The sequence below is a fragment of the Chionomys nivalis genome, chromosome 26 (genome assembly GCF_950005125.1).
Source record: "Chionomys nivalis chromosome 26, mChiNiv1.1, whole genome shotgun sequence".
NCBI lineage: Eukaryota > Metazoa > Chordata > Mammalia > Rodentia > Cricetidae > Chionomys > Chionomys nivalis.
The window spans coordinates 36,273,617-36,300,917 of record NC_080111.1 but is presented as its reverse complement, the minus strand read 5'-3'; the positions used below and the strand labels follow the sequence as shown (position 1 = coordinate 36,300,917).

The 27,301-nt window shown below is 39.1% G+C and overlaps 1 protein-coding gene and 1 pseudogene across 1 annotated transcript; one reads left to right on the top strand and one right to left on the bottom strand.

Annotated features, from left to right (window-relative positions):
• Nucleotides 1–11,105: 11,105 nt before the first annotated feature.
• LOC130866876 (olfactory receptor 13J1-like) lies at nt 11,106–12,052 on the bottom strand (annotated as a pseudogene).
• A 315-nt stretch (nt 12,053–12,367) lies between these two features.
• On the top strand, nt 12,368–12,977 carry LOC130867024 (40S ribosomal protein S7-like). Its single transcript, XM_057758746.1, has one exon. It carries the CDS (start codon nt 12,368–12,370, stop codon nt 12,950–12,952), a length of 585 nt encoding a protein of 194 aa, XP_057614729.1. The 3' UTR covers nt 12,953–12,977.
• The last annotated feature ends 14,324 nt before the right edge of the window (nt 12,978–27,301 follow it).

Sequence of the window (27,301 nt, the reverse complement as noted above, 5' to 3'; positions counted from 1 at the left end):
AATAAGTCTTCTTACTTCCTATCCATTAATTTATGTTTAAGTTTCTATCAAGTAGGTTAAAATTAAGTTTATGAATTCTGCACATATTTTGGTTTTTTAACTTTTGAACTTTACTAACTATAACATTTTCTTTATCTGTTCTTTGGTTGAGGAGCATCTAGGTGGTATCCAGGTTTGGGTTTTTACTAATAATGTTGCTATGCACATAGTTGAACAAATATTTTTGTAGAATTATTTGGTTATACATCTTTTATGTATATGCCCAAGAATTGTTTTCTTTGCCCTGAGGTAGATTGATTCCCAATTTTCTGAGAAACTGCAATAATTTCCAGGGTGGTTGTACAAGTTTGCATTTCCACTAGCAATGGATGAGTGTTCCCCTTTCTCAACATCCTCTCCAGCCTAGGCAATCATTGATGTTTTTGATCTAAGCCATACTGACTGGTGTGAGATGGTATTTAAGAGTCATTTTGATTTGCAGGGTTTGGTGCAGTAAGATTGCTGGAATCTGGTAGTGACACATTGCTCTGTCTGTTGTTGATTGTGTTCTTTCCTTTGGTCCAAGAATTTGGGCTTGAGATAGTGGTTTAAGTGCCAATCTCTCAATTTGTCTTTGTTGGAAGGGTGTTTGCTTCCCTGATTTTTGTTTGTTCTCTGGTAATCTAGTCTGTGTGGCATAGGGTTGAACTGAGGTTCTTTTAAGGTCTTTTGGTACTTTATTTTTTTAAAATAAGAAAACAATCTATTTCCTTTATACATACCAATCAAAGTTGCTGTTCCCTCTCCTCCACTTATTGTCTCCACATACCCTCCCACCCCGCTATTCAAATTTCAGAGAGGGTAAGGCACAGGCACACTGCATGGGGGAATTCCACAACCCTCCCTACTGTATCTAGCTTGTGCAAGGTATCATTCAAAGAGACTAGGTTCCCAAAAAGCCAGTACATGCACTACACCAATTTTGGGACAGAAATTCTTGCAGTATGTGTAGCCTTATTAAAGCATGGAGTATGAGCCTAAGGAGGTTAGGACTGTAAACAGAAAAGAAGGGGAACTTGGGGAAAGTGTTGAGGGTATAGGGAAGATTTGGGGAGGTCTGTGGGCTGGTGGCCTACATGGAATTCTGTCAGGTGGTTTGTCCTTTCAGCCAGGGGTCTCCACCCAGGTTGGAAGCTACAATACAGACATGATGAGGAAAATGGGTTTTTGGTTTAGTTTTGAGGGTTTTTTGAAAGAATGGAAGAAGTCTATGTGAATTTTTGATGGTTGCCATGGCCTCTGGTCCAGCATGTGGTCTTTTCCTCAGTTTATCTACTTGTTCTTCATGTGGTGTGTCCTGTACTTGAGCAGAGGCTTTCCACCCAATGTGTAGGTTGTGGTAACTGTAGAGGTGGTTGGGGATTGTGTCTGAGAATGCAGTGAATGTGTTAGTTTCATTGACTGGTGGACTGCCTACCTGTTCTTCTGGCTGGGATGATGTGCACATGAGCAAGGATTTTCTGCTTGAATTTGGGGATGAAGTACAACTATATTCCTTTTTCTGAATGGGAGTTTATCCTATGCCATTGCATGTTGGAAATCCTTCAGTTTTTACTTGAAATCTCAAGATGTGTCAGACAAGAGGTTGGATGGAATTCAATCCAGAAGAGTTTTTGGATATTTGTGCTATATGGGTTATTACAGATTATGAAGATCAAAGAACTCAGACTAAATGCATTTTCATCTTTTCTCTTTTATTTATTCTTCTCTCATACATTACATGTTGACTGCAGCTTCCACTTCCTCCACTCCTTCCAGTTTCCCCCACTCCTTATTCCCCCAGGTCCAATGCTTTTTTACCATCTGTCATAAAATAGAAAGCCTCCATGAGATATCAAAGAAACCCTTCACAAAAACATTCAAGAAAACTGGGTAAAATCCCTTATCAAAACTGGACAAAGCAAATGAATAGGAAGGAAAAGGTCACAAAAATTGACAAGAGTAAGAGATACCAAGAGTTCTATAGTTAGTAATCACATGAACACCCCAAGCTAACAACCAAAGCATGCATGCACAGGGCATGTACAGAGCTGTTCATGTTCCATAATTTTCACTTCATTTTGTCTGAGACACTATGAGACTTATTTTGTTGATTTTGTAGGTTTGATTTTCCTGGGTTTCTCAACCCCTTCAGATCCTACATTTTTTACCCCTTCCTTCCACAGGATTTCAAGAACTCAAGGTAAAGTTTGGGTAGGGATCTCTGCATGTGCAACCATCAACTGCTGGACGAATTCTCTCTGGTGACATTTGTTCTGGGAATCAATCTATGATTTTAGATATGACTCATTTCATTTCTTTTGTTCTTGTTAGTTGTGTTTGGTTCTACCCAAATTCTGGAAGCCATCAAGCTATGGCTCCTGGCCATCCTGGCAGTATCAGATATTGGCTTCCTCTCACAGTTGGGACTAAAAGTTAGACCATCATTGGTTGTTCACTTCACAAACTCTGAGGCATCTTTTCCCCAATGTATCTTGCTAGCAGAACAACTGTGTAGTTCTAAGTTTAGTGACTGACTTTATGTCCCAATCCCACCACTGGAAGCCATAAGTATTTACAGAATAAGGCTGGTTCAGTCTCTGTATTTCTCACAACTAGGAATCTTCAATAGTGTCTTTCTTGTAGTTCTGGAAGTTTGCAGTGTACTGTTTCCATATCTCCTGTAAACAGCTCCATTATTCCTGTCATCTCTCCCTCCTATTCTTCATCTCTCTTCCTTGCTTACTTGATATTTCCTGTTCCCATCCCCACCTGCCTCCAGTACACCCACAAAATCTATTCTATTTTGTCTTCACAGAGAAATCCATGGATGTCCCCCAGAGCCATTCTTGTTACTTAGCCTTTCTGCATGTATGGATTGTACTGTGATTGACTGTGATTACTATGGTTGTACTTTACTTCACTGCTTATATCCACTTCTAACTGAGTAAACCATGTTGGTTTATATACTTTTGGGTTGCCTCACTCTGGAAAAAAAATAGTCGTGCAACAAGACAGCAACCAAATAATTCAAATATTATTGCAGTACATCTCTAAACAGAATTCTCAGTAGAGAAATCTAAAATAGATGGGACACATTTAAAAATATGTTCACTATCATTAGCCATAAGGAGATTTCATCATAAACCTGACAGAAAGGATAAGTTCAACAACACAAGTGACAACTAAGGCTCCAAGTATGTGGAGCAAGGGGACTCATTGCTCTTGTAGTGCAAACTAGTCCCGCCACTGTGGAAATCAATATGCAATCCTTGAATATTGGGAGTCAATCTACCCCAAGACTCAGGAGTACCACACTGTGCATATTCCCAAAACATTCTCTTCCTTCCTACCACATAGACACTTGCTCGACTCTGTTCATAATAGCCAGAAACTGCTGTGTCTATGAGAGATTGTGTTGATTGATGATTGATGTAGGAAGCCCCTAAGAAGGTGGACCTGTGCTGGCATATGGAGAATTCTGAGCATGAGGTAGTGACTAGGCAAAAGAGAAAGGCTGTAAACAGTCTTAGCAAGTGTGTTTTGCCTTCAATTATTAGCTTGTAGTTTCTCCTACACTTCCAAAATGATTGAGTGTGATTTGACACAATCAATGAAATAATCCCATTTACTGCCTGAGATGCTTTCAGTTTGAGGATTTAATCACAATAGCATAAAAGCAGGTTAGCACAAACAATTACAACACAAAAGTTGATTTTGTTTGTCAGTATAAGAATGAGGACTTTTGCCAGAGTGTGGAAGATACCAAGTTTTTTTTTCAATTTTTTATGTTTCCATTCAATTATTTACACCTCCTTCCCTCTTCCTTATCCCCTCCAATTCCCCCACACCCTTTTCTCCCTCTCCCACCCTGCTTGAGAGAGGGCAGGGAGCCCTGCCCTTTGGGAAGTCCAAGGCCATCCCCCCTACATCCAGGCCTTGGGACCTGTGCATCCATATAGACTAGGGACCCCAAAAGCCAGAGCATGTGGTAAAAACAAGTCCCAGTGCCTTTTTCAATGGTTTCTCAGTCAGCCCCCATTGTCAGCCACAATCAAAGAGTCCGGTTTGATCACATGCTCATTGGGACCTGGTCCAGCTAGACTTGGTGTGCTCACATTTGAACAGAAAGTGTAGACTATATATGCATTAGAGTACTACTCAGCGGTAAAAAAACAAGGACATCTTGCATTTTGCCTGCAAATGGATGGAAATAGAAAACACTATCGTGAGTGAGTTAATCCAGACCCCAAAAAATGAATATGGTATGTACTCACTCATTTGTGGACTCTAGCCATGAACCAGGGTCATTAAGGCTATAGTTCACAAGCCTAGAGAAGCCAAATAACAAGGTGAATCCAAAGAAAAACATTTATGGATCCTACTGGAAATTGGAAACAAGCAAGATTGCAAGGCAAAAATTGTGAGCATGGGGTGGGTATAGGCATGGGGGTGAAATACACCAACTAGACCCCAAGGAGAGCAGCTTCTATCCCTTGCCCTGCTCCTTTATTTCCTTGCTCTTTCTAGCCTGCCTCACTGTGTCCCAGTGGACAGAGACCAACCCAAAAGGGAAGACAGAGTGCTCTTGAGGGGCTGTGGTGGCCTGGAATCATCTAGCAGGAGGGCCACACTGATGTTTTGCATTCAATACACTGACTGCACCTCAAGCAGCTTCTGTCCCAAACAGCAATTGCAACTCCACACTCACCAGCAGCAGTTTGTGCTATGGGATACAGAAATGAAGGAATTCTGTTCCCTCAGACCCTGGCCTCAGACTCATAGAGATATGAGATAGGGGATCCCAACAAGACACTAAGAAAATCTCTTATCCTTCTATTGAATTCAGAATTTAAATGTTGAGGGAAATTCCTGCTAGCTGAGAGAGGTTGAATAACAAGTTTCTAATGTGTCCTTGTTGCTTGCCTTTATGAAAAGAGGAGTGTCCTTCTACTTGTCCCCTACTTAAAAACTCAGTACACTTAGTTTCTCCCTACAGCTTCCTGTCAGATGGTTGCTGATGCAGCCTGTTGACCACAGCTTAATTTTATTTAATCAAAAAATGTAAAACATGTTTCCATGATTAAAAAGGCAACAAAAATGTAGTGCACCTTTACACAGTAAAAATAATTTTCCACAACAGCAGATCACTGTTAGGGGTCAGACCTCACTCCGTATGGTGTGGATGATGTGTAAATAGAGACTGTACTTTTGTTTCCTGACCTCCCAGACCTGAATAATCAAACAAAACTATATTAATTACAACACTATTTTGTCAACAGCTCAGGCATATTTCTACATAGTTCTTACATCTTAAATTAACCCATTTCTGTTATTTTATATTTTACTATGAGGGTCATGGTTTCTTACTTCACATCATGACTCTTGGGTGGCTACATGGCATCTGCATGACTCTGCCTTATTTCTGCCTCCATTCAATTTAGTTTTCCAAACTAGCTATAGTCTGCCCTGCCATAAGCCAAAGAAGATCCTTTATTAAACAGTGGTAATAAAGCATATTCTTACCATACAGAAGGGAACCTCAAATCAATGATGCCTAACATTGAGGCTTGTTTGCATGGGGAGTGCACACCCTCAGTGTCTCTGAAATATATACATATGAAGATAAAAGAAGCTTACAGAACACCAAATAGACTGGATCCATAAAAAGTCCCCTCAACACATAATAATCAAAACACTAAACATACAGAGTAAAGAAAGAATATTAAGAGCTGCAAAGGAAAATGGCCAAGTACCATATAAAGGTAGACCTGTCAGAATTATATCTGACTCCTCATTGGAGACAATGAAAGCCAGAGGTTCAAGATCAAACATTATGCAGACATTAAGAGACCACAAATGCCAGCCCAAACCACTATACCCAACAAAACTTTCAATTACCAAAGAAGGAAAAAACAAGACATTCCATGAAAAAACTAGATTTAACCAGTACCTAGCCACAAACTCAGCCCTACACAAAATACTAAAAGGAAAACTCCAACTGAAGAAAATTGACTTAACCAAGAAAAACACAGACAATTGATGGTCGCATAGCAGCAAATTCCAAAGAAGGGAAAAATGCACAAGTTAACATAACCAACAATGAATACTAAATTAACAGGAGATAGCAATCACTGGTCATTACTATCTCTTAATGTATATGGACTCAACTCACCTATAAAAAGACACAGGCTAACAGATTGCATATGAATACAGAATCCATCCTTCTTCTGCACACACACACACACACAGAGAGACACACACACACACACAAACACATCTCAACTCAAAGACAGACATTGTCTCAGAGTAAAGGTTAGGAAAAAGGATTCCAATCAAATGTACCTAAGAAACATTAGGTGTAGCTATCCTAATATCTAACAAAATAGAATTCAAGCTAAAATCAATCCAAAGAGACAAAGAAGGTCATTTCATATTAGTCACTGGAAAAGTTTATCAAGAGAAATATCATTACTGAACATCTGTGCCCCAAATGCAAGGGCACACTGATATGTAAAAGAAACACTTCTAAGGCTTAAAACATACATTAAACCCCACACACTATTAGTGGAAAATATCAATATTCCCCTCTCACCACTGACCAGGTCAATCAGACAAAAAATGAACAGAGAAATAAGAGAACTAACAGATATTATGACTCAAATGGACTTAACATACATCTATATAGTATTCCATTCAAAAGAAAAAATTACTTTCTTCTCAGCACCTAATGAAACCTACACAAAAACTGACCACATACTCAGTAACAAACCAAACCTCAACAAATACAAAAAAAAATTTGGAATACCACAATGTACTTTCTCAGATCATCATGGTTTAAACTAGAAGTAAGCAGCAATACTAATTTCAGATAATCTACAAACACAGGGAAATTAAGCAATGTTAACCCGAATCATCAATGGGTCAAGGAAGAAATAAAGGGAGAAATTAAAACTTCCTAAAATTCAATGACAATGACCACACAATATACCCAAATTTATGGGACACAATGAAAGCAGTGTTAAGAGGAAAGTTCATAGAACTAAATGCCTACCTAAAGAAGCTGGAAAAATCCCACATGAGTGAATTAACAGAAAATTTAAAGTTTTGGAACAAAAAGAAGCAAACTCACCTAAGAGATCTAGATGGCAGGACATAATCAAATTAAGAGCTGAAATCAACTAAATGGAAACAACGAAAAAATACAAAGAATCAATGAAACAAAGAGTAGGTTCTTCTAGAAAACAACAAAATAAACAAACCTTTATCCAAATTAACCAAAAGGCAGAGAAAGAATATCCAAATTAACAAAATCAGAAATGAAAAGGGGGACATAGCAAAAGACACAGAGGAAATACAGAGAATCATCAGGTCATATTTTGAAAACTTGTATTCCACAAAATTGGAAAACTTAAAGGAAATGGACAACTTTCTGGATAAATATCACTTACCAAAATTAAATCAAGACCAGATAAGCAAATTCACTTATAACTGATGAATAAATAGACACAGTCAACTAAAGTCTCCTAACCAAAAAAAGCCCAGGACCAGAGGGTTTCAGCTCAGAATTCTACAAGTCTTTCATAGAAGAACTAATACCAATATTCCTCACATTATTCCACACAATAGAAACAGAAGGAGAATTGCCAATCTCTTTTTATGAGGCTACCATTACACTGATATACTCCAACCACAGAAAGATATTATAAAGAAAGAGAATTACAGATCAATCTCACTCGTGACCATTGACGCAAAAACACAAAATAAAATACTGGCAAATCAAATCCAAGAACACATCAGATCCATCATCCAGCGTTATCAAGTTGGCTTTATACCAGAGATGCAAGTATGGTTCAACATATGAAAATCTGTCAAAATAATCCACCATATAAACAAACTGAAAAATAAAAGCCACATGATCATGTCATTAGATGTCAAAAAAGCTTTAGACAAAATACAACATCTCTTAATGATAAAGATCTTGGAGAGAACAGGGATACAAGGAATATGCTAAACATAATAAAGGCAATATACAACAAGACAACAGCCAACAACACACTATACTGGAGAGAATCTCTCAGCAATTCCACAGAAACAAGAAACAATTCAAGAACAAGAAAAGATTGACCACTCTCTCCATATCTATTCAACATATTTCTTGAGGTCCTAGCCAGAGCTATAAGATACAAATGGAAAATCAAGGGGATACAATTTGGAAAAGAAGAAGTCACACTCTCACTGTTTGTTGATGACAATTATAGTTTACATAAGCAATCCCAAAAATTATACCAAGGAACTTATACAACTCATAAACACTTTCATTCAGTGATGTAGCAGGATACAAGATCAACTAAAAAAAAATAATCAGTATCCCTCCAATGCACAGACAATAAAAGGTCTGGGAAAGAAATCAGAGAAATAACACCCTTCAACATAACCACAAGTAGCATAAAATGTCTCAGAATAACTCTAACCAAACAAGTGGAAGACTTGTATGACAGGAACTTTGAATCCTTGAAGAAAGAAATTGAAGAAGACACCAGAAAGTGGAAAGATCTCCCATACTCTGCGGTAGACAGAATTAACATAGTAAAAATGGCAACCTTACCAAAAGCAATCTACAGATTCAATGTGATGCCCATCAAAGTCTCAGCAAAGTTTTTCAAAGACCTCAAAAGAATGGTAATCAACATCATATGGAAAAGCTAATATCCCAGGATAGCCAAAATAATCCTGTACAATAAAGAACTTCTGGAGGAATCACAATCCCTGACTTCAAACTTTACTACAGAGCTACAATACTGAAAAGTGTCTGGCATTGGCATAAGAACAGAAAGGAAGACAAATAGAACTGAATTGGGGCTGGAGAGATGGCTCAGTGGTTAAGAGCATTGCCTGCTCTTCCAAAGGTCATGAGTTCAATTCCCAGCAACCACATGGTGGCTCACAACCATCTGTAATGGGGTTTGGTGCCCTCTTCTGGCCTGCAAACACAGACAGACAGAATACTGTATACATAATAAATAAATAAATAAATAAATAAATAAATATTTAAAAAAAAAAAAAAAAAGAACTGAATTGAAGACCCAGATATTAATCCACAAATCTTCAAACACCTGATTTTTGATAAAGAAACGAAAAATATTAAATGGAAAAAAAGAAAGTATATTTAACAAATGATACTAGCATAACCGGATATCAACATGTAGAAGAAGGAAAATAGACTCGTATCTATCACCATGCACAAAACTTGAGTCCAAAATGGATCAAAGACCTCAACATAAAGCCAGCCATACTGAACCTTATAGAAGAGAAAGTGGGAAGTACACTTGAAAGCAATGGCACAGGAGACCAGTTCTTAAATATAACCCCAGCAGCACAGACAATGACAGAAACAATTAATAAATTGGACTTCTTGAAACTCTAAAGCTTCTGTAAATCAAAGGACATGGTCAATAAGACAAAATGAAAGCTTGTAGAATGGGAAAATATCTTCACTAATCCCACATCATACAGAGATCTGGTCTCCAGAATATACAAAGAACTCAAGAAATTGCTCATCAATAGAAAAAAATAATCCAATTAAAAAACTGAGCACAGAACAAAATAGAGAACTCTCAGTAGAGGAATCTAAAATGGCTGAAAGACACTTAAGGAAATGTTCAACATCCTTAGTTGTCAGAGAAATGCAAATCAAAACAACTCTGAGATTTGATCTTACACCAGTAAAAACGGCCAAGATCAAAAACCCTTATGACAACTTATGCTGGAGAAGTTGTGGGGTAAAAGCAACACTTCTGCATTACTGGTGGGAATGCAAGATAGTACAGCCCCTTTGGATGTCAGTATGGTGGTTTTTAAAAAAATTATGAAACAACCTAGTAATACCACTTTTGGCTACATAACCAAAGGATGCTCAAACATGCACAAGGACATGTGTTCAACTATGTTCATAGCAGCATTATTGGTCATAGCCAGAACTTTGAAAGAACCTAAATGCCCCTTGACCTATGAATGGATAAGGAAAATGGGATACATTTACCTAATGGAATACTATACAGCAGAAAAATAATGACAGCTTAAATTTTGCAGGAAAATGGATAGAGCTGGAAAACATTATTTTGTGTGAGGTAACCCAGACACAGAAAGACAATTATCACATGTACTCACTCACAGGTAGTTTTTCAACATAAACCCAAGAAAACTAGCCTACAATCCACAATTCCAAAGAAATTATCCAACAATGAAGACACTAAAAGAGACTTACACAGATGGAATCTACAGGCAAAGTAGAGAAAGACAGAATTTTCTGGCTAAATTGAGATCAAGATCCCATTGTGGACCTTGTGGGAAGGCTAAAGGGGGTAGGGAAGAGGCAGGTAGGAGAGTATAGAGAAATGTAAAATTCAATAAAAATCAATAAAAAATACATTCCTAAAAATGCCATCTGGCCATAAACAATATTAGAAACCAAGGATACAGGAGGGAGATGAGAGGAGAAAACGGCTTTGAGCCTAAAGGGAAAGAAAGTTCAAGTGCTTTTGAATGAGTGCTGCTAATAACTGTCTCACAAGAAGAACACAAGAGTTTGTGGGTCAGGGAGTTTAGGGGAGATTGAAACACACATTTGTCAATTGTGTGTGAATGTGAAAGTCTGGGAGAAGGCTGGGAACTAGGCAGGCAGCCAGCAGGCAGGCATCTTTGAGGTTCTGCTGATGAACATCTTTTTGAGAGCAGTGAGGAGCCATTTGTGATTGTCAGTCTGGAAATGATGCACTTTTAAGTAGTACTTAAAATGGTACTCCCAGTGCCCACTGAGGACACATTAAGAAAATACTAATGTCTAGTATCTATTTATTTTCTTGGTACTGGTCATACTATGTAGCACAGGATGACATTAACTTAACCATCAATCTGCTTTAGCCCCACAAATGCTGGTATTATAGTTGTGAATGAAGGAACCTAACGAAGGATGAAGTCTTGAGATTAGATCACATTAAAATGCTGGGCACTAGCTCAGACAAGTTCAGGACAGGAGAAAACTGGGGAGTCAGACTGACAGTTTTAGTGAAGCTTAGACTGTGTCTCTATAGTGGAGGTCCCCATAGTTCTATAATCTGCCCTGCACTGTTATTGGCATTTGATGACACAGACAGAAAGTCAAGACCGCTATCTTTGCAGATCACTGCCTGCTTCATGGGTGTGAATTCCACAATGCAGAGGACTATAAAGACCATGTTAGAGATATAGCCCTTTGTGTTCATAGGTTTCATATTCATGAACATGATGATACTATAGGACCACAGCAAGGTGCTCCAAGCAGGTGGAAAAGTATTTGCAGGACCTGCTGGCTGAGAGCACCTTTAGGAAGGTGACCAGGATTGGCATGTCATAAAGGCAAATGAGGTACTTGAGTAGAGGTAGCAGAAGGATGGCATCCATAAGGACAAAGTCATTACTAACTGATGTGTCACCACAGGCCAGCTTCAGCACACCCAGGACCTTGCAGGTGAACTTTCTGAATACTTGGTGGCCACACAATGGCAATCCCATGGTAATGACTGTTTCTGTCAGCTACCTGATGTCATAAAATACCCAGAAGGCTCTTGGAGACATTGAGAAAAACCTGTGGATCATGTGCACAGGTACCTGAGTTGCAGACAAATAGCAAGGTAGTAATCACAAGCCATGATGACAAGCAGCAGGCATTCTGTGGAGCCTGTGGAATGTCTGGATCTGGATGTCAAAGCCATTAGAGAAGATAATCTTCTAGGATGACAGTAGGTAGAACAGCATCAGAGGCGCAAAAGTAGATGTGTAGCAGATTTTCTAAGTGAAAATATTACTAAGAAATTGTATAATGGTGTGTGTAGGCAGGGATCCAACATGCACACAGCCATGAAGGCAGTGTACCGAGGAGGGTCACCAGGTACATAACTGAGCACAGAGGAAAGAATAGGTCTTCCAGGGGTGAGTAGTCAGAAAATTCCTTCAAGATAAATGCAGAGACTTTTGTCCTGATTCTGGGCTACATAATGCAGAGTTATGCCTGGATACACAGTAGAGTGGAAGGACAGAGGATGCAGTGTGTTGAGAATACAAAAATTTTTAAGGTCCTTTACAACATGGATACACATTCTGTGACTTGGGGACAGTCTCCTCATCTTCTGTGAGTTACATTGCATCCATGTGAATAGTGAGGATGATATCCCTAAGAGAGTATTTATGGAAGTATGAATAAGCAGAATCACAGAGAGCCACAGCTGAATGAGAAATAAAGGTCTTTATTGTAGGACTTCTTAAAATATTTCAATCCTCTTTCCAAGGCAGCACTCCGTAAGGGCGAGCCATGTTCAGCTCGAGTGCCAAGATCGTCAAGCCCAAAGGCGAGAAGCCGGAGGAGTTCGAGTCTGGCATCTCTCATGCGCTGCTCGAGCTGGAGATGAACTCAGATCTCAAGGCGCAGCTGCGGGAGCTCAACATCACTGCGGCCAAGGACATTGAAATTGGTGGTGGCCAGAAAGCCATCATAATTTTTGTACCAGTTTCTCAGCTGAAATCCTTCCAAAAAATCCAAGTTTGGCTGGTTCATGAATTGGAGAAAAAGTTTAGCAGCAAACACGTAGTCTTCATTGCTCAGAGGAAGATTCTGCCCAAGCCAACTCGGAAAAGCTGTACAAAAAATAAGCAGAAGGGCCCCAGAAGCCAAACGCTCACCACAGTGCACTATGCCATCCTGGAGGACTTGGTCTTCCTGAGTGAGATTGTGGGCAAGAGGATCCGTGTGAAACTGGACAGCAGCTGGCTCATAAAGGTTCATTTAGATGAAGCACAGCAGAACAACATGGAGCACAAGGTGGAAACTTTTTCCGGTGTGTATAAGAAGCTCACGGGCAAGGATGTTAATTTTGAATTCCCAGAGTTTCAGTTGTAAAGAAAATGACTGAATAAAGTGTCATTCGTAAAACAAACAAACAAACAAAAAATACAAGCACGTTTCAATGGATAATGTTTATTGGAAGCTCTCAAAAAGCAATGTAGACTATGCACTTCCAAAGTTATCTGAACTTACATCCACTTCACTTCCTATCCTATCACAGAGAAGTGACCTGCAAACAGCATTTGAGAGCTGGTAGCCTGGATCAGAGGTCGTAAAACTTACACACATACTGGAATTATTTGGAAGATGTCAAAACACAGTGTGTTTTCCTTTCAGAGTTTCTGGCTTAGGGCAGATGTATGCTGTTGCTGCTCTGATGGCACAAATATGAATATCTCTAAAGGTCCCGCTGACTTGGCTGCAGCCTCTAAGACATGGCTTACACTGTTCTCACTATCTGAATTATTTTTCATTTTTCTTTCACCTGTAGTAGCTGATCTCTCTCTTTTGCTTCTGTTTGTCACACTGTATGCTTTATATCTCAGGAAGGGGGCAGCTACTGACCTATAAACCTGTGAGGAGGCCACACCCCAAGAGAGATAATCTGTTAGGTGCTTTGTATGGGCTACAGCTTTAGAAGTTGTCTTTTTGTGTTTACATTTCTACTTCAGAATCAGAAATGGTTTTAGAATTAGACAATGTCTATCCTTCTCTAAATTCAAGCATGATGTTAAAAGAAAAATTCAAAACTCTGTCTCATGTCCACATCCTTCTTGTATGGGACAGAAAGAAGATAAATTTCAAAGGAGCATTTTACTTTCCTTCATGCCCATTTTGTCTATATCTTATCTTTCACAGAAAATATGTCTACATGAATAATGCTTACATTTTCAACAAAGAACAGCTTCCAAGAAGAAGACATTGGGGCCCCACAATGTCTCTGCCTGCTTGATATGATGGCATGATGCTGATAGCACTGAGACCGATTTATGGGTACAAGCTGCAGATATGAGGCACCTTCTTACAACGTTCTGGCCAGAATTCCAAATAAGAACTTCAGAAGAACCCTATTGAATACTCAGAAACCATTTGCAATTATCCAAAACAATCTTGAAATTTAAACATCATTTTACCTTTATAATATCCTATAGAAAGAACATCATCCCTATGACATCTGGAAGCATGATAGAGGAAGGTCATTGGTTAACTAATAAAGAAACTGCCTTGGCCCATTTGATTGGCCAACCCTTAGGTGGGTGGAGTAGACAGAAGAGAATGCTGGGAGAAAGAAGCTGAGTCAGGAGTCGCCATGATTTTCCCACTCCAGACAGACGCAGGTTAAGATCTTCCCTGGTAAGCCAGCTCATGGTGCTACACAGAATATTAGAAATGGGTTAGATCAATATGTAAGAGCTATCCAATAAGAGGCTGGAAATAATGGGCCAGGCAGTGATTAAAAGAATACAGTTTCCATGCAATTATTTCGGGGCATAAGCTAGCCATGCGGGCGGCTGGGTACCGGGGACGCAGCCCCGCCGCTCCTATTACAACAGAGTGGCACCCAACGTGCTAATGAACTCCATGTAAAACCTGAGAGGGCTTAAAAAGGAGAGAGAGAGAATTTAAGACAGTTTTTTGCTGTTTGTGGGTTGCGTGCCGCAAAGAAATTGTCCTGACTCAGCACCAGGAAAAAACTGGCTGTTTAAAATGCCGGCTTTCTGGCCTGTGCCGCCATTGCAATCTCTGTCTGGCTCCTGCGGGAGACAGAGTTTTTGAATGGAGCATTTGGAGTAAAGTGCTACAATTTGTTTGATGGCAACTAGACTCACTGTGTGCCTAAAAGGAAGTCATTTTGTGCTGCGGCTCAGAGGCACAAGCAACTCCACCATGCTACTGGTGCAATGTGCAAGAGGCACGAGTGGCTCCGCCTTTTTGGACTGGGCGGGGCAAGCAGGCAGTACCTGTTTTTGACCTAGGAATGTCACAGCTTAGATTCTTAAGCACTTAGCGATTTAAAAGCACAAAACAAAGTGCTCCTGGATAGTAAAAAAATTACAGATTCACAATAGGACAGATTCAGACCTATAAATGGATCACAGTGTTGAATGAATGTACGTAGGCTTGAGAGAGAGAAAAAAATATATATAAAGAATAAAGTTAATGTCTTAAAAAAGGGTAAAGTCTTTAAAGAGACAGAGTACAGATAGTTATAGATTAAAAGAAATAAAGAAAAATAAGCCACGTAAAAATGAAAAATTCACAGAGAGTCTGGATTCTTTGTATTATTGTGTTTTCTTTAAAATTTTTGACTGTAAAGGAGCTAAGTGCAGAGAGACATTTCATTATATGGGCTGCCAAGCTAAACCAGAATGGATACAAGGGTATTATGATTTCAGAATATGGGTCTAAGGATATGATTCTTTGGAGAGGGTCTTCTTTTGTTTTCACAGAGGATGCGACCCTATGGATTTCTTCTATCCCAATATGGTATGATAGACCACGCCCTCCTGAAAGGTTGCTGTGAACACCCTCAAAAAATTACTTCACTCAACTGCTGACTGTGATGACTCTGGCACACAGGTTATACCATGAAAGACCTAATTAACGATGCCCCCATTCAGCAGGAAGCAGTTTGGAGAGAAAAAACTGCGCCCATGTTCCCAAATATTATTTATGAATATTCTTTTACATTTAAAGGGGGATATGATATAGGTATGAATAATTTGCATTGATATGGATTTTGCTTTAGTGATTTAGATTTAAGGTCAATTTTGTTATATGTATATGTATTTCTGATATTGATTAAGGTATTGTGATTGTGTAGTTCATGTAAAAATGTAATGTATATAGGTTGTTAATGGATAATCATTAATAATAGTCAAGTTTGTAGTCATGGTAGTTAGATTTTCTAGATGTGCGTGCATATATTTCAGATAGGCATTCATCATATCTTTCAAAGGCTAGAGAATATGGTATTTTAAATGTTTTAATAACTTAGGGTTTTTCATGACAATGAGACACTCTGCTCCTGGCAGCACCAATCTACTTCAAGAGGAAAATGGGCATCGAAGAGGCTCCTTATGGAGTTTGATAGCCATTTGGGCAAGAAACTGCTCTTGCCTGGACTATTGCATAAACTGGACACAAAGAACCCGCAGAGAGAGGACTGCTGAACTTGCCTAAAGGTGAGATGGTCTTTCGGGGTTCCTGATTTATGAAAGAGTCTGTGAGACATTCTGCAGGACACAGCAGATAGTGACTGAACTACCTTTGAAATTTCCTGCTTCATGGAAATGTCTCTGGATACTATGGACCTTTAGGCCGAAGATGGGTGCCCCAACAGTACAAAAGAACTTTGAGTGACTGTCCAGGCAGCGAGATGTCTCTTTCATTTCTAGAGTTTTGGATCTCTTGTTTGCTTAGGTAATATTATATCCTTCTGGAGTCTTTGATGGAGTTGAAGAATGGTTAGTTATAGTTTTCCTTAGTTATGATAAAAGATAAAATAGATATAAATATTATAACTGTAATTCTTGCTTGATAACTGTTTTGCTATATGTAATCTTACTATGTTAAAGTGAAAGCCTTTCTTTTTTGTTTAAACAGAAAAAGGGGAAATGATAGAGGAAGGTCATTGGTTAACTAATAAAGAAACTGCCTTGGCCCATTTGATTGGCCAACCCTTAGGTGGGTGGAGTAGACAGAAGAGAATGCTGGGAGAAAGAAGCCGAGTCAGGAGTCGCCATGATTTTCCCACTCCAGACAGACGCAGGTTAAGATCTTCCCTGGTAAGCCAGCTCATGGTGCTACACAGAATATTAGAAATGGGTTAGATCAATATGTAAGAGCTAGCCAATAAGAGGCTGGAAATAATGGGCCAGGCAGTGATTAAAAGAATACAGTTTCCATGCAATTATTTCGGGGCATAAGCTAGCCATGCGGGCGGCTGGGTACCGGGGACGCAGCCCCGCCGCTCCTATTACAACAGAAGCAATTCTAGAAGATGCCATTCTCTCTCCCAACAGGTTTGTCTTCACAGTCAGGGACAACATTTAAGAGTTGATTATTACTCATATAGGATTGTCAGGAGCCATTTCAGGTTTCTCCTTTCTCACATTTCACAGGGCCTTGAAGTAAAAATCTTGAGACAGAAAACTTAAAGTTAGCAAAAACATTACGTGTCGATCATGGAGACTCAAGCTCTGGAAAGCACCAGAGAGTGTCGTCATGGCTTGCTGCTTATCACTAACAGCAGGTGTTCTAGCCACTGACCTTGCAACTTCCCTGCTTAGCTGTCAAACTGCCCCACTTAGTTGCCTAGCTACCGAGACCCTCCATCCCTTCCCCCTTTCCTCAGTTCCCCCTGCCCGAGCTCCTTTCTGAGGAGTATTTAAGACATGAAACTTGCTTCAATAAACAGATGCCTTGACAAAATACTGCTTGGCATCCATTTCTCATTCCTCCCATGTTTTTCATATAGTGCCTCTTCAAGACCCTGGAGTAACTTAGGACCTGCTGCGCTGGTCAAGTGGCACCCGAACAGGGATTTGAAGCACGGCCGCCTATTGGATGACACCCAGGGGCCAGGAGAAAAAAGGAGATTCTGCAGCTGTAGTACTCAGACAGATCTGCAGGACAAGTTAGGCACAGGTTCATTGTCGTCCAATAGACATGGGACAATCACTTTCAAAGGAAGAAAAATTCATACAAGAATTTAAACAGTCATTCCGGGAGAGAGGAGTAAGAGTTAAAAAGAAAGATTTAATAGACTTCTTGTGTTTTATTGATGAGAAATGCCCTGGTTGGTGTTGACAGGACCAGAAATCCACCCCCAGACACCCCTTCCTTCTGTGGTTTTTTCCTTTAAAAATAGCCTGTACCAGACATTCAAGGTCTTCTAGCCTCGCAACTGCTAGAGGACCCTGTCATGACAGAATTAATAAAATCCTCATGCTTTTACATCAGCTGTGATGAGACATAGTCTCTTGGGGCGACTCCTCCTCAGTGATTGGACACTAGTGTCCAACATTTGGTTCCCTGATTGGGAAAATGAGTCACTCCCAGACCCACTCTAGATCCAGTTCGAGGTATGAATGTGCTCATTTTTTATGTCTGTCTATTTGTGGATTGTGTTTCTGTCTCTGTGTAATTGTAAATCAGTAATTTGAAAATTGTACCTGTGCAGGGTCTGTATTGAAACAGGACCAAGAGAGGGGACAGACGTGTCCCAGACCTCTGGCCCTGAGTCCTGAAAGACATTTCATGGGCATTTGTGGGAGGGAGGGGCGACCAGTTACCCTAGTCTCCTGGGGAGTCGTGATCCTCCATCTGTATTTTTGGATCTGCTGCCGCGCGGCTTCTGATTTGAGTCTATGTCTTTTTGTTCTTGTGATTTTCAGTTCTCCATCAGGGTGATGGTGAGAGCACCAGCTTCTGGATTTGAGTTTGTGTCTGTCTCTTTGTATTTTTGTTCCTGTGTGTCAGTTTGGCTTTGATAAAATGGGACAACAATTAACTACCCCTTTAACCCTGACTTTAGATCATTGGAAGGAGGTTAAAGGTCAAGCTCATAATTCATCTGTAAAAATCCAGAAGAAATGCTGGCAGACATTCTTTTCCTCAGAATGGCCCTCTTTTGAGGTGGGCTGGCCACGTGATGGGACATTTAACTTGGATACTATCTTACAGGTCAAGGAAAAAATCTTCCAAATTTGCCCACATGGCCAACCAGACCAGGTTCCCTACATAGTTACCTGGGAAAGCTAGATTTTTATATTGTGGTGCATGAAAGTGTAAAACTACTGAAGATGCTTATTAAAAACTTAGTTTGTCTTGGGACTGGGTAACTGCTCATACAAATTATACTTCCAAAGCAAAGCTCCATGTGGAACACAGGGACCTGTGACATCTCCCACACACTTGTCTCCCAGGGGCAAGCAGCAGGACTGTCTCCATGGGTGTCAGGAAGGACTTAGAGCATGCAATGGTATTTCCCAAAGAGGATACAGCAGCAAGATTTAGGTGCTACCTTCACCATTATGCTAAGGTAGAGAACCAGGTACTCTCTGACCAGGGCCTGTTGCTACATTTACTTTGTTGAGCAGCTTGCATTTCCCAGTTTTTAACAAATACCAGGCAGACACTGAAACAGGACCCCGTTTTCGTCATGACTTGGCAACAGCGCCACCTGCTGGATAATAGGCAATATGGCAGTTTTCATTTCCAACAAGAATTTTACTGTTTTGGTTACCAAAACAATGGCTTATATCATGCAAGGTTTATATGACTATGGGGATAACTTAATTTACTGGTTACTAGGTTTCAGTATTCTTTTGCATATTCTATCATTTAGGAAGAATATGGCACTCCTAAGAACCATAAAATCTTTACTAGAAATTCACGCAGGTCAGGAGATTCAGGATTCAAAAGCTTTGGAATCACAGGTGCAGAATGGGGACCAAAAAATTGATACCTCAGTGAAATCACTAGAAACACATGCAGGTCAGGAGATTCAGGATTTAAGAGAGACAATAATAAAAAGACTTGAAATGATTGAAGAAATTATTGGAGCTGGTGAACAGAGTGAGAAGGCACAAGGGCAGGATACAATACCACCACCAGCTATTAGAACTGGCTTACCCAGAGTTTTAGCGACATACCCTGTAATTCATTCTGACAAAGCGTCAACTTCTAAAGGCTCAAAGGGAGTCAGAGAAGCTAGATGGATGCCAATAGCAATGAATGATATGAAAGAAATTAAGCAAGCTATTGCTACTTTTGGCTTGCACTCTGCATATGTTAAGGAAATGATAAGGACTTGGGCTTCTAATGCTAGAGCTACCCCACACTATTTCCATCAGTTAGTGTCTGCAGTTTTAGATAATGGACCTTCCTTGATGTTTGGAATCTATTTCAGAGAAGAATCCAAACATATGGAACAGCAAGGAAGAGCAAAAGGTGTGGAGGTTTCCCAAGATCAAATTCTTGGTGCAGGAGAATATGCTGATCCACAGGTCCAAGCTCTTTATGACGATGAAGTACTGTGTCTATGTCACCAAGCAGCTTTAAATGCTTGGAATGGGATACAAGATCCAGCAAAAGGGGTTGAATCATATACCAGAATTAGGCAGGGACAGAGAGAACTCTTTATTGACTTTTTGCAAAGATTAATTACATGGGGGTAACAGACCCAGAAGCTAGACGACTACTTCTTGAATCTCTAGCTTTTGAGAATGCAAACATAGAATGCAAAAAGATAATTGGGAGCCGGGTGGTGGTGGCACACGCCTTTAATCCCAGCACTTGGGAGGCAGAGGCAGGCGGATCTCTGTGAGTTCGAGACCAGCCTGGTCTACAGAGCTAGTTCCAGGACAGGCTCCAAAGCCACAGAGAAACCCTGTCTCGAAAAACCAGAAAAAAAAAGATAATTGGGCCTTTAAAGTCTAGATCAGCACCTATGGATGAATGGATTCAGCATACAATGAATGTTGAGACGTTTAGTACTAATGATGAATCTTGGGTAGGAGAAGCAATTTCCAAAGCAATGAGGAGACATCAAACTGCCAGGTGTTTTAATTGTGGTAAATTAGGACATCTGAAAAGGGATTGCAGGCAAAAAATTTCTGGGAATAATATCTCTTCTGGGAATGACAAATATAGGAGACCCCGGCCTTCAGGTATATGTTGGAGATGCGGTAAAGGCTGGCATTGGTCCAACGAATGCAGGTCAACAACAGACAGACAGGGCAACCCAATATCATTGGGAAATGCCTTGAGGGGCCTCTCACAGGCCCCCAAGCCAACAATGGCCCAGTCATTCCCAGTCACAGTGGAGAACATGCCCCACCAAGAAAATTAAAAGCTCCAATTTCTGCTGTAAAAAGTAATACTGGTCTAAATGATGAATTACGCATGGAGGATGAGTCAAAAAACCCAGTAGGACAGAGTAAATGTATATTTTGGCAGACTTCTATTAACGATCAAAGACCAAAGCTGAGAGTCTGTATAAATGGCACTTTTATTGAAGGCTTATTAGACACAGGTGCAGATGTAAGTATCATTACTCCAGAATCTTGGCATTCGAATTGGCCTCTTCAAGAGGTAGATGTTCAGTTCCTGGGAATTGAAACCCTATCTCGTGTAAAACAAAGCACAAGATGGGTTGAATGCATAGACCCGAAGGGCAAATAGGAAGACTAAGGCCATATATAGCCAATATTGCAAAATATTTATGGGGCTGTGACCTGCTACAGCAATGGAATACCCAGATTAACATTCCTGTAGTTCCAGGAACTTATAATTTTGGGAAAGATATGATAAGATATTATGGAAAAAGGTCACCAGCCATTCAGGCTGTTCAAGAACATACAGCAAATACCAAACCTTTAGAGGTACCAACAGCCCTACATTTAAAATGACTAACTGAGAAGACAATATGGATCAAACAGTGGCCTCTAGCTGAAGATAAATTACAGTCATTGGAACAGCTGGTGCAAGAGCAACTAGATGCTCACCATATTGAAGCTTCAACCAGCCCTTTGAATTCTCCTGTGTTTGTTGTAAAAAAGAAATCTGGTATATGGAGAATGGTGACAGATTTAAGAGCTTTCAACAAGGTAATTCAACCTATGAGCCCACTACAATCTGGAATTCCTTTGCCTTCTCTATTATCAAAAGGATGGCCTCTTATAGTTATTGATTTGAAAGATTGTATTTTTCACTATACCGTTACAAGAAAAGGATAGAGAAAAATTTGCCTTCACAGTGCCTACTTATAATAATTCTCAGCCTAATAGGAGATATCAATGGACTGTCCTCCCACAGGGTATGCTCAAAGTCCTACATTGTGCCAATATTTTGTAAGTAAGCCATTGGAAATAATTCGTAAACAATTCTTCAAGTCCATAATTTATCATTACATGGATGACATCTTGTTATCTGATTCAAATAAAGATACTTTAGAAAGGATGTTTGAAGAAGTAAAGAAAGTCTTGCCTAGGTGGGGATTACAAATTGCCCCTGAAAAGATTCAAAGAGGAAATTCTATTAATTACCTAGGTTACAGAATAGGGTTAGAGAAAATTAAAACGCAAAAGGCACAAATTAGGAGAGACCGGTTAAAGACTCTTAATGACTTCCAAAGATTGTTAGGAGACATTTCCAGTCTACGACCAGCTGTTGGGATAACACCTGATCTAATAGTTCATTTAAACAAAACCTTAGATGGTGATAAAAATTTGAATAGTCCAAGAAAACTGAGAGCTGAAGTAGAAGAGGAACTGACAATGATTGAAGAAAAATTACAGGAGGCACATGTGGATAGGGTGAACCCAAATCTTAGCTGCATCCTTGTCATATTGCCTTCCAGAATTTCTCCTATAGGGATTCTAATGCAGAGAGAAGATATTATTTTAGAGTGGATATTTATACCTAATAAACAAAGTAGAAAATCAAAAACTTATGTGGAGAAAGTCTCTGAATTAATTATAAAAGGTAAGCTGAGACTTCGTCAACTAGCAGGTATAGACCCAGCAGAAATTATAGTGCCTTTTACTACTGAAGAAATAAAAAAGTTATAGGAAGACAATGAACCATAGCAAAGAGCTTGTGCTAATTTTTGGGGAGAAATTAATAGCAACTATCCCAAAAGTGGTAGACTTAACCTCATAAAGAGAACTTCTTGGATTCTTCCTAGAATTGTACATTATGTTCCAATAACTGAAGCCCATATGTTCTATACTGATGCAAATAAATCAGGGAAAGCAGGTTATAAGTCAGATGAATTGAGTAAGGTGGAACAAAGCCCTTATAATTCTGTCCAGAAGACTGAATTATATGCCATTCTTATGGTGCTAAGGGATTTTAAAGAACCTCTTAATATAGTTACAGATTCACAATATGCAGAAAGAGTTATCTTGAATATTGAAACTGCTGAATTTATACCAGATGACACAGAGTTGACTTCATTGTTTATCCAGGTACAAGACATAATCAGGAACAGGCTTTGTCTGATGTACATAACACACATCCAGTCCCATACATATCTGCCTGGTTCTCTAGCACAAGGCAATGCTGAGATTGATCAATTATTAATTGGAAGCATGCTGCAGGCCTCAGAATTTCATAAGAAGCATCATTTCAATAGTGAAGGCCTAAAGAAAGAATTTTCCATTACATGGCAACAAGCTAAGGACATTATAAAGAGATGTCCTACTTGTTCTTTCTATAATCAAACACCGTTGCCTGCAGGGAGTAACCCAAAGGGTACTAAGAGAAATGAAATCTGGCAGATGGATGTGTTCCACTTTATGGAATTTGGTAAATTAAAATATGTACACCACACCATAGATACGTATTCAGGTTTTCAATGGGTTACTGCCCTGAGCTCAGAAAAGGCTGATTCAGTAATCACACATTTATTGGAAGTTATGGCCATCATGGGTAAACCTTCACAAATAAAGACAGATAACAGTCCAGCATATGTATCTAAGAAAATGAAATGCTTTTTTGCTTATTATAATATATTACAGGTATACCAAATAATCCTACAGGTCATGCAGTTACAGAAAGATCAAAATGTACTATAAAGGACATGCTGAACAAACAGAAAGGGACCGGAAATACTCCCAGAAATAGATTACATAATGCTTTATTAACCTTGAATTTTCTTAACGCTAACGAGAAAGGAACAACAGCAGTAGAAAGACATTGGATAATGGAAAAGTCTGCTGAACTAAATCAACGGATTTATTTCAAAGATGTGCTGACCTCTCAATGGAAGCCAGGAGATGTGCTATGTTGGAGAAGGGGTTTTGCTCTTGTTTCCACAGGAGAAGAAAAATTGTGGATACCATCAAATTTAATAAAGGTTCAATGTGAAGAGGAGAAACCTCTTGGAAAGGAGAAATGACAACTCATCCACAATGATGATATTCATACAGATGGTAAGAAAAACATATAGAATAGGGGCAGGGTTCTGTTCTTATCTCCACAGGAAAACACTCATCTTTGAAAAATTCAAGGGACCCTGGTTGTTTGGATACTGACAGATGGAAAAATACCTGCCCTATAGGAACTATCAAGAAAACTGAATAGGTTGTGTAAGCAAAATATATTAAACCATAATTTTAAATTTATAGAGCTGGTTTTCAAGTTGGACTCTGGCTCAGTCCCTCTCCTATTCCAAGCCTGTTGGTAAGAGAAAAACCCAGAGTTTTTGGAGTTTCTGTCTCACGTCAAGAGCCATGATATGGGACAGAAAGAAATAATGAGTTTAGAAAACATCTTTGCTTTTCTTCATATCTATCATACTTTTCATTAAATATATCGATCATGCCTTTCATTGAATATATATATATATATGTATATATGTATATATATATATATGTCTATATGATTAATGTTTAAGTTTTTCACAATGAACAATGAGTTTTTCCAGAAGAGACATTTGAGGTTTCCGGGAAGAAGATGGGGCCCCACAACAACAACTCCACCTGGTTGATATGACATCATGATACTGATAGTGCTACTACAAGACCTGTTTTGGGTACCAGCTGCACAAGACAGTTCCAACTTGAAACGGTGTATATCTTATACAACATTCTGGTCAGACTTGCACAAAATACTCAGAGACTATTTTCAATTTTAAAAGACATTGATCTTGAAATTTAACCACCATTTTACTTTCACAGGATCCCCCAGAAAGAACGTCACCCCCATGACAGCTGGAAGTAACTCTAGAGGACGATGTCCCCTCTTCCAGTAAAGTTTGCCCTTGGGTTTAGGGACATCATTTAGGGGTTGATTATAATTGGTATATGGTTGAAGTTTGGGAAAGGAATTTTATAAGCTCAGGGATCTTTTGGGAAAAAAAGGAGGGATAATGGGATGATGGGATAATAGATTTGTACTTGTTGGTACTTGTGAGTTATTGTTTTGAGACAAATATATTGGTATCGATTCTTATATATTGATAAAGTGAAATTATACTATTGTATGCATGTATGTTTCTACCTCTTCTTAAAACATTTTTATGTATTGACAAATATTGTATTGATATATATTGTATATATTTGCCATATTACAGTGTACAATTCTACCTCTGAATAAGATATTTCTGCATTGTTTGTGTATTGATATATATTTACCATACTGCAATGTATATTTGTACATTGTTTATATTTGGAGGTCATTGTCCTCATTTGTTTCACAGTCGTTTATTGTCTTAGTCTTTAAGTTAGATAGGTATTGAGAATTATATAGATCAATAGTATTCTGAGTTTGTCATTTATAATTAGACTAATCAGGTTCTTTAGATACATAGAGATTATACTCAGTATAGATAGTCTTCAACCTCTTCAAAGAGCTGTAGAAAATGGCCTTTTATCTAACTCATAGTTTTGTGGTAGTGAGACACAATTGCTCCTGGCAACACCGCTCTATTCCTGAGAGAATATTGAGCACCAAAGACACTCCACCTGGAGCCTTTCTTCTTGGCTGAACTGGCCTTTGGGCAAAGAAATGCCCATACCTCAACCACTGACAGAAATACAGAGTATCTGTGAATGGAAAAAACAGGACTGTCATATCCTGCCAAGACAGGGTAAGATAGTTTTGACAAGTTTCTTGCCTTTGAAAATGGTATGTCAGTTATGTTAGGCCTCAGCCAAAGTTGGTTGCTTCAACGCTGCAAACATGACCTTGGGTGATTGCCCAATTAGCTAGTTGTCTCTGTGATTTGTTGCATGTTTTGGAAGTTGTTTGATTGCACTTCCCAATTATTCAAGTAACATTATTTCCCTTCTCAGATCTTCGATGGGGTTGAAGACTATATAAATGTAGTTACTTTCCACTCATTACTTGGCCAAGCTATTTATTATACAAGACCTAAGCTAGTTAGAATAGAATATTTGTACTTATTGTACATAATTTCATAGTAGGTTTAGAACTCTCTTACTTAAACAAAAGGGGGAGGTGTTGCGGGGGGGTCCTCCTGCTCCTCCAGCCAATAGCTGCTAAGATACCAGCCTATTGGGGCATGGCCTCTCTCCCTTTAAAAGAGTGGCCACTTCCCTACTTGCGCTCTCTTACTTCCTGCTCCGCTTCCTGCGACTAGACTCCGTTCCTGATTGTGCAGAGGGCTGTTGTCTGGGATGGTGATCTGTATGTTTTCCCCTTTAAATAAATAACCATTATATTGATCATAATTCCAAACTAGTGTGGGATTGTTTGTGACTTATGCCTTCGCCTTCAGTTAAGGGTGATGTTTCCATCATTTATTACTTCAAGCCATCTTGCTTTTTCAGAAAATATTCCTTGTAACCGCCTTCTATCTACCTTCCTGATGACCACTCCCAATCTTCTGATAACCATAATTATATGCCCAAATTCTAAGGATACTTTTATGCAAAACATACAAGTAAACGTATGAGAGATTTGATTCTTCATGCCTGTCATATTTTAGTTAATGGTATTGTTTCAGCTTAAAAACATTGTTGAAACTTTTTAGGATTTTATGGTTCTGGTTTGAGAACCAAATTGCATTTCTTTCACTGGGCCTTTTTAATGTTTTGGCTGTTTTTAGGGAGATGTTGTTTTGTTATCTAGTTCTAGATTCAGAGAGAAAGTTCTTTCCTTTGGCTCTGGTGTGAAGACTAAAGTTGGAGTACCCTTCCTGTAACCAATAAGATTTTATCCATTACTTTGCTGGTTCAAACTGAAATAAAGAGAGGTATAAAGATGCATAAACAAATTGTTGACATTATCAATTTCTTTTCTACACAATAACTGATTTTGGTTAACTGACTGTAAGTGGTTTTACATCTGAAAGAACAATTTAAAATAAGCCCCTACTTTTTCCTCAGGTCCCAAAAATTATGATAATATGCACAAGATTTCTCAGATGACTACACACAAAGTCTTACTCTTTTTTTTTTTTTTTTTTTTTTTTTGGTTTTTCGAGACAGGGTTTCTCTGTGGTTTTGGAGCCTGTCCTGGAACTAACTCTTGTAGACCAGGCTGGTCTCGAACTCACAGAGATCCACCTGCCTCTGCCTCCCAAGTGCTGTTAAAGGCGTGCGCCACCACCGCCGGGCATACAAAGTTTTACTCTTATATGAAGCACAAAACATTATGACACTGAATTCATTCATAGAGTTTCAGTACAGTATGATTTCTTTCTCATATTTTTGAAAATTACACAAATTAACCTCAGGCTTTCTCTACAGAAGGGCTCATATTATGTATTTGGAGATTATTGTGAAAAAGAATTTACCAAATTCCGATCACAGGTATCTCTAGAATATGTTACATTTTAAGCCTTTTAAGAGTACAGGGGTCTGCAAAGGCCTTATCACACTGATATCATTCATAGGGTTTCTCTCCAGTATGTGTTCTTTTATGCCT

What these genes read in the sequence shown, in the direction of transcription:
- LOC130867024 (XM_057758746.1), top strand. Translation starts at nt 12,368, where the DNA reads ATGTTCAGCTCGAGTGCCAAGATCGTCAAGCCCAAAGGCGAGAAGCCG.